Source organism: Alternaria ventricosa, assembly GCF_023758065.1.
Source record: "Alternaria ventricosa strain BMP 2768 chromosome Unknown scaffold_6, whole genome shotgun sequence".
NCBI classification, from domain to species: domain Eukaryota; kingdom Fungi; phylum Ascomycota; class Dothideomycetes; order Pleosporales; family Pleosporaceae; genus Alternaria; species Alternaria ventricosa.
In genome coordinates, this window is record NW_026055686.1 from 1,976,596 (window position 1) to 1,987,235 (window position 10,640).

Here is a 10,640-nt window from a genome sequence, read left to right on the forward strand (position 1 = left end):
ACCAACGCTGACCTGCATATACAGTCCGTATCGCTCGCCAGTGTTGCCCACCAGTGCATCTAACAAACATTGCCAGCAAGCCATGCGAACAGCTGATGTCAAAGATCAACATCGATCAGCCGTCACTCCCGACCTCATCGGGTCTACAAAGCGTCTTCCAATTTGGAGACCTTCCGTGTTCTGGAAGGCACCCGAGGTATAATATCTGCACCCCTGACCCCGTCTTTTGGCGATATTGCATTGCGAGGCCATGGCGGGGTACGTAGATGAGGTACCACAAGCTGCCGTCACAAGATCATCAAATCTCCATGGGAAGTGAGCACAACGATGTCAAGGCTATTACTTTTCGATGGGTTCGCCCCTCGTTCGTGCAACGTTGTGTCGAAAAGCAACACTGCAAACCTGAGATCGAGACTGCATATCGCGATCCAGCCCCAAAACTTGCCTCGCCTTTGTCCAGCAACTTTCTGGGTCTGCAGATGGCTGCACCGGCAACTGGGGTAATTGAGTATTCGCCTCCCGCTTAATTCGTGCTACCCGATCAAACCGGGCGTGTTCATCATGATCGGATTTTATCCTTGACGAATGAGGCTGATACCCACTCTGCATGGAGACTTTGCTTTTCTCCGCGATTCTGCGGTACTCAAAGCCGCACATCAGTACACAACGTTGATCTAGAACTACCCCTATACTATGCAAATATCATTAACATTAGAAAACAAGTCTGGGCAAAAACATCCTTCACGAACACTACGTCAGCACCGTTACGGATGACCCTCCTGTCACATCACCAGAGGTCCGCATCATTTCCTGGCTATGCGCGCGACGCAATACGAGGCTTCGGGAGATTGGGCGCCGGACAGAGTGGCTCCCACATGGCTGGCCACACGCATCCAATGTCCGTAATTGATTGTGGTAAACCTAGAATATTAAGTCTGCCTCAACAGCCGCTGCGGAAATAATAGCGTCGCACTCAGACCTTCCCATTGCGCATCCCCGATCCGAAGGGCTTCCCAGCCTTCCCAGCCACAGCACACCACCACCTCAGAAACGCCGTCATGCATAACGCCCTGACCCAGACCCCATCTAATCTCCATTCAGAAGTTCATAACGCATCGCATGGCTTTGTAATCTCAGGTCGTACATTGTCAGTCCGCCATGTACGTCGTCACTCACATGACTTGCGCAGCTTGCCTAGTTTCAATTGTCTAGAAAGTCTAGAAAACTTGGAAGAAGCAAAAGCGTGGATTGCGTGCCCTGATCGGCGAGGCGCGCGGTGATCAACTGATGTGCAGGTCGGTCAGGCCCTGGGGGACGGCGCTGGGCGCGTGGGCGTGGGCGCAAGTGCAGACTCCGAAGGTGCGGCGTGACCCCGGTCTGAGATCCCGCGTTGAGCGGCAGTGGCGTGGGGCAAGGCGATCGCGCTGCTGAGGCCGCCTGTGTTGGGCGACACCGCCATGTTTTTGCGCACACGAGCAGTAGATGATGATTTGTGTCTGTGCTATTCTCGTGTTGGATCTGTTGCTCTAATGAGGTTTGTACGTTTTGTCGTACATTGAGGCGATGGCTGGGTAAGTCGGTGTTGGTGGGATAAGCAGCCACCGATGGCATGGCACTGCAACATCACTCAACAGAACAAAGACATCAAGAAGGCATGTTGTGAAACAGAGATTTGTCGTAGGTATTCGTAACTCCTGAGATCGCAACGCCACAAGACATCAAAGTCGAGTTACTGTGACTATCCTTTGACACTATCCAACGCCGTCGCAATGCGAACCAATCAATATAAAGCGCCGAATGCAACTCCATGCCGAAGCCAAAAGTCAACCCAGCATATCAATCCTGCTTGTTAACCCAGGTGATGTCAAGAAATCGGCTTAGACCCAGCGCCCCGCTGAAGGTGCGCAACAAACTGTGCCGTCAAGCAGCATGCCGGGCCGATTGTCAGACGCACCGAGCCGCGAGACACTGTCAGATCCAAGTAGATGCGGCGAAGGCGCTCAGGCGTCCAGGTCTTCGGGAGCCTTGTGGCGGGCGAGGACAAGGCGCTTGTACTCGGCGGGGTCCTTGTCCCAGAGCTCTGCGGCCTGGCCGTTGAGCGGGCTTGAGCTATCCAATGTCAGTACTTCGTTGTTTATGCTTGTTTAAAGACAAGTCTTTGTTCGACTCACTTGTTCGGCTCGCCCAACAAGCTCTGCAGACTCAGCAAAACAGTGGTGATGTTGTAGATGGCGCTCCACTTGTCCTTGAGGATGTCGAGACAGATGCGGCCTGAGAAGTCGACGTTGGGGTGGTAGATGGGTGTCTTGTAGAGGACGGTCGGCGGCATGTAGGGGTAGTTGTTGGAGAAGTCCATGGACAGCTTGAAGACGAGGTCGGCGTAGGGGGTGTCGGCCGGGCCGTCGATAGTGGCAGTCCAGACAGTCATGTTCTCGTCATCGGGGAACGCGGTGATGCCAGGGGTGGGCTTGGTCATGATGTCCATAAGCTCCTTTTGCAGACTGAGAGAGTGTTAGTGGCAGGTCCATGGATATTGAGTGGGAGGGATACGGACCGCGCTGCGATGTTGGCGTTTGCACCGCTCATTTTGTCTATATCGAAGTTGAAGACGAGACTTTTGGTGTAGTTGCGTTGCAAGTCTGCAGAATCTACTACGGAGTCGCGAGTTGCAGCGGGGCAAATGGTGTTCTGATGGCAGAGAAATTAGCAAAGCACCGGGACCGTCCGGTAGTGTGAAAGAGACAAGAGGCTGGCGTGAATTCGGCTTCTCTGGTGCTGGTGTGCGAGAGGGTAGGAGGGTGCGTGGGACGGCGTAACTAATGCAGGCACGGCGTGGATTTGATGTTGTGTTGATTTCCCTGCGTCTGCCCGGCAACGAGGGCCCCGACACGTGCGCATCCCTGCACGCGTTTCCCCGCTCACCGTCGATCGCCCTCGTCCAATCAGAGCGCGCGAGGTTCGCGTTCTTTGACACAACGCCTGTGTTTCAGGACGACGCATCGTGAAGGGTGAATGGTGAAGAGGAGTACTTTTGTCACCTGTGCCCAAAGAATTCATTGTAGATCCTCTGGAGTGAGGATAAGTGCATCCACTTGAAGTAGGGGCCAAGCCTGTCTGCATACAAGTGGAATGCCACATTGGGGGTGATGCATTGGTGGATATGTCGCATAACTTGCAAAGGGATAACACTGTATGAAATGTACTGTTTACTGTTCGGGATGATTGGGACGCGAATGCTGTTCGCCTTGTTCGATCCAGCTCCTGCTTAGGATCAGTCCTCATCCAACCCCTTGATTCTCTGTTCCTCAACAAGTCTCCTTTCCAAGCTACATCTTAGCACCCTCTTGTCCTTGCCTATCCCCTGCTCCTTCAGACAGTCATCCTCCCGATCCCAGTACACAGCCCAACCATATCCACCCTTCTCCTCTTCCACGGCAACAAGACATTCCTCTCCATCCAACGTGAGCCCCTGTTCATCCTCCGTCCAGTCCCAAGGCCCCACTGTATGCTTCTTCGCTTCAACACGCGGTCCATAGCGTAATTCGCGCGTCGTCTTGTTCGCATAAAGCCAATTGAGTTTGGGCTTCGTGAGTTTCGAAGGAGCTTTGTTGGAGGGCGTAGGAGATGGTGTGGAGGGTGCGGATGAAGCAGGCGACGGAGGTGGGGAAGGTGGCACAGTACTGACAAGGCCTAGCACTGGTGCTGCAGGCATGGGACGATGCGGTAGTTCCGAGGATGGGAACGGTAGGTAGAAACCGGTGAATGGATGTGGTGCTGGCTCATCGTTCGGACCGGGCTTTGGTAGTCCTGTTTCCGCATCTTTGGGCCAAAGTCGTATCTACACACTGGTCAGCCTGTCCAAAGGATGAAGTAGACTTCATTGCATATACCTTGCCATCTTTCAGTACTACGATCGCGCCGTCCACTTCGTCCCTCTTCCGACTCTTCGCATCACAGAACACATCCAGGTAGAACCCTTCTTGGCGCTCATCGCTTTCTGCTTCTTCGTCTAGCAGCCGCTGTTGATGTACCGCTTCATTCGCGCCAATGGAAATGGGGATGCCGGCTAGCGTCAATGCGTACATGGTGTTGTTCAAGTAGGTAGACGGTTAATGAGAGTGGGTATCGCATGAGCGACGTGACCAAGGCGCGTGGGAGACATGCTGTGGAATGCTGTAAACAGGATGTAGGGCAGCGCAAGCTGGGATGCTGAGGTGGAGTTCGGCACGATGTTGTCATAGTGGGACGGCTCGACTTCGGCTAAAGTTGCCATCCCTGACCCAATCCCATAATGCGATATGGGCTGCCATCACCCACCCTCCCAGACTTTGCCTACGCTTTATGTGTCGCTTGACTGCCTTTCAGATACTCAGGATAGGCGTCGTGCCGCCCGGAAAAGACTTTATAGAGCTCCATGCGATCGTTGATGCCCGTATGTTTCTTCATGCATTTAAGCAGCGAGACTTGCGCTCAAAAATGCGACGACTGATTGCGGATCGTATAGCTTTGTTCTCTCAAATTACTACAATTCTACAATGCATATTTATCAATTAACAAGGTGCTTCTAGGCTGTGCATGCCGTTGTTGAGGGCTATGCAGATATACAATCTCTCCACTGCCTGCTTAGGTGACATTGGAACAACGCGAGTTGGGAATGTGCCCGGTATCGTGGCGATGAATTTCGCACGAGGAAGATGCAGGTTCCAGGAGAGTAAGAGTAATCATATACCCAAAGCGGCTACCACGTTCCCCGAGAACCAACCAGTACAGGAATAGCAGACCTACAATGTAGCAATTGCGATCAGCTTCTCTTCTCCTTCTCGAGGTAGCCACGGCTTCATCATGGTGCGTACTGTCATATGGTACCTTCGAACATCTCGCCACCTCCAGTCTGCAGTGCACAGCATCTGTCATTGCCGCTTCCATCGCTATTCAATCCACCTTTTCATGTCGGCATGGAGACCTCTACTATTAGGTGAGCGGTGCTAAAACCTGTCAGTACAGATTGTATGTCCTTACCAGAAAGCGATGCTCCGCTATTCCTACCCGCCGACGCGTGACGACGCTGGTATTCTGCCTACTTGGAGGACTGGAATGCCTTGCAGCACCATGTTCTCCAGAGATGGAGAGGGTTGACGTTTCGGGAAAGCCACATCTTTGGCAATCAGATCCCATCAAGTTGACCGATGCCTTCTTGCTGCAGAGAGTAGGATGACGGCGAAACTTGGGTCTAATGGAAGCGTTCCATCAGATTTAGACCGATATTCGGAATATGCGAGATCAGAAAGGAAATTGCGCGGTCTACTTCGAACCCATGGAAGCTGACGAGAAACAGACGCCGAAGCCCCCAAGAAGCTCGGAAGATTTTTGATTCATGGTAGTCGCAAAATCCGGGGTACCGACACATATCGACTCGAGAATGGTAGGGACAGCGAGGCCCTGATCGCATAGCATTTCTTCAAACTTCGTCACATGCGAGAGCTGTCATGTGTAATGTGAGACTAGAGAAATGTTGTTTCACCAATTTTACACTTTCATCATGCGAAGCGAAGCCGATTTCTTTTCTTGCCAATGTCTAAGCCCACCTATCCGCCAACGGCAACTTTTGTGGCTTATGTCGATATGTACGGCGTTCCTTGGCCGTTGGATGTGACGGCGCGTTGCCTCGGAACTTGTTTCGTTCCAAGCCAGCTCATTGGTAGACTCGCGCGCTTCCAATATCGATGGTGTAAATGCGGTCCTTGAAATTGTCTTCATGTTCAGGTGCCTCGTGGGAAGTGTTGAGATGCCACGCGGTAACATCGTAATTGCCTCGGTTCTTTCCATGCGTGCGCCGCGATTGGTGACAGCATACGAGTTACCAAGGTATGGTGGTGTTGAGGACTTATGAGCCACACAACATTGTGTTCGCGGCACGCCTCAAGCATGCATCTGCGAAGCTGAGATTTCAGTGTCGTTGGCTTGAAAAGTTGGATCCATAATAGCCTCGGTCGTTTGAGTAGAACCTCAACGCTGATTGGAGAGTTTATTGGGAAGCCAGAGTCTTGGGAAGGTTACCGATTAGGCTCCCAAGCACCGGGTTACTGTGCAACGATCGCCATGTTCCGAGCTCCCGGTTTTGGGTGCATGAGATCTGGTTCCCAGTGAATGGTGAACCGATACGGAAAGGAAGAAACGCATGTCGTAAATACAGGAGAACTAGAAATTCGAGGTGCGTCGCGTATCCTCTCAATCAATAACCATGCATGGGGTTTATACCTTCAATAAGCATCCGGTCGAACAGATAACAAAAACATCCCTTACTTTAACTAGACCGGCGAAAGTGGAACGAACTCGTGCAGAGCGTAGATACCGAATCGTGTGATCATGCCACGTCTGACGCTGCGCACCCGTAGACACATGCACAGCATCCCTTGCTGTCAGGCCTAGCGACGGATAGTGAAGGATTCATAAGCGAGCGCTTGTGATGATGGCATTTCGGGATAAGATTGGTGGAGCCTGCTGGTCTAGACTAGAGGCACTGTCAGTTAGCGAGTCGATGTGTTGAAGGTTTCGCTTTCGGTTATAGAGCATTACACGCGGCGTCGTTTCCTCGCCAAAGCCCCACACATTCGCGGCTTTGTAATACAGTACCAGGTTTCGACGTCCCTGCAAAAGCTGGAGCAGTTCTGCTGAGCTGGTACAATGTGAGACTCCTGGATTTGCGCCGCAGTCCAAGCCGCTGGCTACCCGGGTCTCCCGCGGAGGTAGGCGTGGCGCAAGCGTCTGCAAGGAAATCTTCCTCAGCGTCAAGCATCGCGAGAATGATCAGAATGACGCCGACAACAGCCTGCCAAGGCGCCGGAGGCTTGGAACGGGATATCAGTGCCATGCCCCAAGCTTCAATGCGGCTCGAAACCACACACGCCGCAAAGCAGATCGGAGCAGTCTCCCACCTGGGACAAGTCTGAAAGGTGGAATGTGTCCATGTGGAGTTCCTCCAGCGTCAGGAACGTGCCCGGTTACCCCGCGCGTGTCGTTGAAACGTGGTGACGCCGATCGCTTGACAGCTGGGTCGCACAACGTGAGGTTGGACAAAGAGAAGCACGCCAGTCGGGCCTTGCCGAATCTCCAGCTCTCGTCCCTCGAAGTAGCTTTGCCATGGCGGACGATAAGAACAGGCGGCCGGCTCACGCGAAGGCTTCGCTCGTAGGTCATTTGGCGTGTTAGTGGATCCGGAAGCCACGGCGGTTTTCGCTAGCATGCGGGGTCTCCACACGCCAAGCCTCTCCCCAGCTTTCATCGCCCTCGCTTTTTCGCTCCTTCCCGCGGGTGGCCTGCTTTGCTGCTGATGGCATCGTATCGTTCTCCAAGTGTATCCACACGCGTGACGAATGAGTGGTGAAACCCCGAGCCTCGGTACTTTGCCTGCGGGATGCCTTCCCAACACGCCCACTTCACTTGGCGGCGTGCAGGCGGGGAGGCAAACGGCAGGTGCTTTTTGACATATAACGCGTCTATCGTGTGCGACTACCGTGCTCCTACCCGGACTACCCACCTTCACCTCCTACTGCCCTAGAGGTCAACACCTACCCTACGCGCCCCAACAATGGCCAACCAAGTGGCTGTTATGCGTGACGACGACGCGTTCGAGAAGAGGCCCGTCTCTCTTAGAGAGAATGTCGACGGCTCTCAGGATGGCTCCGGATACGAGTGCGAGTTCAGCGAGCGCGAGCAGAAGAAGATCATCCATCGCATCGACCGACGCCTCGTCGTAACCGTGGGAGTGCTCTACTGCATCAGTCTGATGGACCGCACCAACCTCAGTGCCGCTGCCATCGCTGGGTTCGTGCATGACACGTGCGAGATTGCGCATTATCAACACTAACAGCAAGTAGTATGACCGTTGACCTCAAACTCGGCGTCCTAGAGGGCTCAATTTCTCGTTACTCCATCGTCACCATCGTATTCTTCGCATCCTACATCGTCTTCCAACCCCCGGCAACAGTCATCTGTCGTTATCTTGGACCTCGCAATTTCCTATCGGCTATCGTTGTGCTGTGGGGCGGTGTCATGATTGGCATGGGCTTTGCTGATAGTTATGGTACCATGTCCGCGCTACGAGTCGTCCTGGGAATCCTAGAAGCTGGCTTTTTCCCGAGCTGTGTCTACTTACTGTCCACCTGGTGTAAGTACATGCCGTCCCTCCACTCGTCACAATGTGCTAAAACCCCTCTCAGATACCCGATTTGATATCGGAAAGCGATACTCCTGCTTCTACATCCTTGGAAGTTTGGCATCTGCCTGCGCCGGTATCCTCGCATACGGGTTGATGCAACTGAAGGGACAGCAGGGCCTGAACGGTTGGCGCTGTAAGTCATCGCCCGGTTACGCCTTGATGAGACTCTGCTGACGTTGCATCTTCCAATTAGGGATCTTCATCATCGAAGGCGCGCTCACATGCTTCCTTGGTATCGTCGGTTACTGGGCTCTGGTTGATTTCCCTGACAAGGCGCACAAGTCCTGGAACTTTCTGACTGAGCGTGAAGCCATGTTCATCATCGACCGCGTAAACAGGGATCGTGGTGATGCTAGGCCAGAGCCGTGGTCCATGGCCAAGTTCTTCAAGGGTGGTGCTGACATCAAAATCTGGGGTTTCGCGATGGTAAGCACCGAGATGACCACTTACTCTCCATTCGCTGACGAGTATAGATCTTTTTCAACACCACCACAGTCACATACGCACTGGCATACTTCCTGCCCATCATTCTGACTCTCAACATGGGCTTCAGCACCGGCGCTGCCCAGTGCCTCGTTGCTCCTCCTTACGCTTTTGCCGCCATCGTCATGTACACCACCGGCTGGCTTGGAGACAAATACCACCTTCGCGGACCCATCATCCTTTTCAATATGGTTCTCTGCCTCGTCGGCCTGCCCATCATGGGTTTCCATTCCAACCCGAACGTCAGGTACTTCGGCGTCTTCTTGACTACCGCTGGCGCAAATAGCAATATTCCAGCGACGATGTCATACCAGGCGAACAACATCAGAGGCCAGTGGAAGCGCGCGTTCTGTTCTGCCATCTTGGTCGGCATGGGAGGCGTTGGTGGTATCGCTGGAGGTCTCGTTTTCAGGTATGTATCTGCGAGTCGCATTTCATCGATCGTGTCGATCTAATCTCGTGTAGGGAACAAGACAAGCCCGGATACGAGCCAGGACTGTACGCCTGCATTGCGTGCTGCCTGCTCACAATTGTCATCGTCATCCTCATAACACTGAGATCATGGAGCTTGAACAAGCGTGCGGATCGTGGTGAGCTCGAACTAGAGTACAATGATGTATGTCGTCTCAAGCACCTACTTATGTGGCAATATATTAACGTACGCACAGGACGGCGACCAGAAGGGCTTCAGGTATACTTACTAGAGCTGCACCAACCGGATCATCAACGTAATGATGGTTCAATACGAATCCGAGAGCCCATACCCGACGATCCTCTTCTTCACGCGGATTCGTCTCCGGCTTTGGACAGCATCCCGATATTAACGAACTCATGCCCCATTGTTCACTGTTTTGAATGTGTTTCCTCGAAGATAGATATGTGCAACGTGAACGTGACAAGACCATGGATTCGGGTAGCTGTACATGTCGTGCGTGCGTGCGCAACCAGACTCCTGCTATATGGTGTTTGGACTGCCTCGGGATCAGTGATCGTGTTCTTCTTGGTGTTCTTCCCACTCAAGCACGCGTCGCCCGCTCTTATTGACGCGACTTTGTGCGCTGCCGAAACTAACGTCATAAAGTAGTGGATGGCGAAATGTGCGAACGCGCTTCTCATCTGGTTATGTTGGTGGCACGATTTTCGCGTCTTGGCACGTGCACGCATGTCAGATTTCAATATGGATTCCAGGGTCTTACTGGACGAAGGCCACGACCTGCATTCCAATAAAGCATATGCGAAGTCACATATGCCTGGACGCTCGGTTACTAGGATACTGCTATCAGCTCAAGCACCGGCTGATGCTGGATTCGCTCCCAATAACCGTCTCCACATATGTGGGACAGGTCACAGTCTTCCAAAGTCCTCCATGGAGCTGTATAAAACAATCATTATTACTCCCACCAAAATCACCGCTCACAAACACTTTGCGCAAACGCAGCAGAGGCCGCAAGGTCTCGTAAAGGGCGAAACGAACCTACTGATACGCAGCATACGCAGCAGTGGCAGCTAAGACTTCTGCTCGTCCTACGTTCGTGCAAAGTCTCACACTCAGTGCAAATAGCAATGTGTATACGCCTATGAGCCCTAGCTTTGTGTTCTGGTTGTCCAGAAAGTAAAGATTAACGACCGCGACGATCGGCAAGACTGCAGCAAGCGCCATGCTTATGTCAGCCACAACCTGTGCTATCAGTGTATTATGGTATGTATTTAGCCTATCGAATCAGAGTGGGAACCTTAGGAAGCATGTACAGGAGCGGGTGACAGCGCTGTACACAAAGCACGTTCTGCGGCTTGTAATCTAGTATTGCGATACACTCTAAAGAAACGAAGTGGTATTCAGCGAAAGATCAAAATGTCAAAATGCGTGACAACGCCTGCCCAATGCTAACGGCATAGCAAAAGGCTGGAAATGCGACGCCTTCACCACCCAAACTCCGTC

The 10,640-nt window shown here is 52.7% G+C and overlaps 3 protein-coding genes across 3 annotated transcripts; 1 reads left to right on the forward strand and 2 right to left on the reverse strand.

The window, feature by feature from the left end:
* Nucleotides 1-2,000: 2,000 nt before the first annotated feature.
* UBC11 (Ubiquitin-conjugating enzyme E2 11) lies at nt 2,001-2,586 on the reverse strand (the record flags this gene model as incomplete). Its single annotated transcript, XM_049342682.1, has 3 exons — nt 2,001-2,109; nt 2,172-2,501; nt 2,555-2,586. The coding sequence occupies 3 exons, from the start codon at nt 2,584-2,586 to the stop codon at nt 2,001-2,003; spliced, it is 471 nt and encodes a 156-aa protein (XP_049200834.1).
* A 685-nt stretch (nt 2,587-3,271) lies between these two features.
* J4E93_004756 (uncharacterized protein) lies at nt 3,272-4,085 on the reverse strand (the record flags this gene model as incomplete). Its single annotated transcript, XM_049342683.1, has 2 exons — nt 3,272-3,838; nt 3,891-4,085. The coding sequence occupies 2 exons, from the start codon at nt 4,083-4,085 to the stop codon at nt 3,272-3,274; spliced, it is 762 nt and encodes a 253-aa protein (XP_049200835.1).
* A 3,503-nt stretch (nt 4,086-7,588) lies between these two features.
* On the forward strand, nt 7,589-9,405 carry J4E93_004757 (uncharacterized protein; the record flags this gene model as incomplete). Its single annotated transcript, XM_049342684.1, has 7 exons — nt 7,589-7,824; nt 7,878-8,167; nt 8,220-8,351; nt 8,412-8,644; nt 8,692-9,113; nt 9,167-9,317; nt 9,370-9,405. The coding sequence occupies 7 exons, from the start codon at nt 7,589-7,591 to the stop codon at nt 9,403-9,405; spliced, it is 1,500 nt and encodes a 499-aa protein (XP_049200836.1).
* Between the last annotated feature and the right edge of the window lie 1,235 nt (nt 9,406-10,640).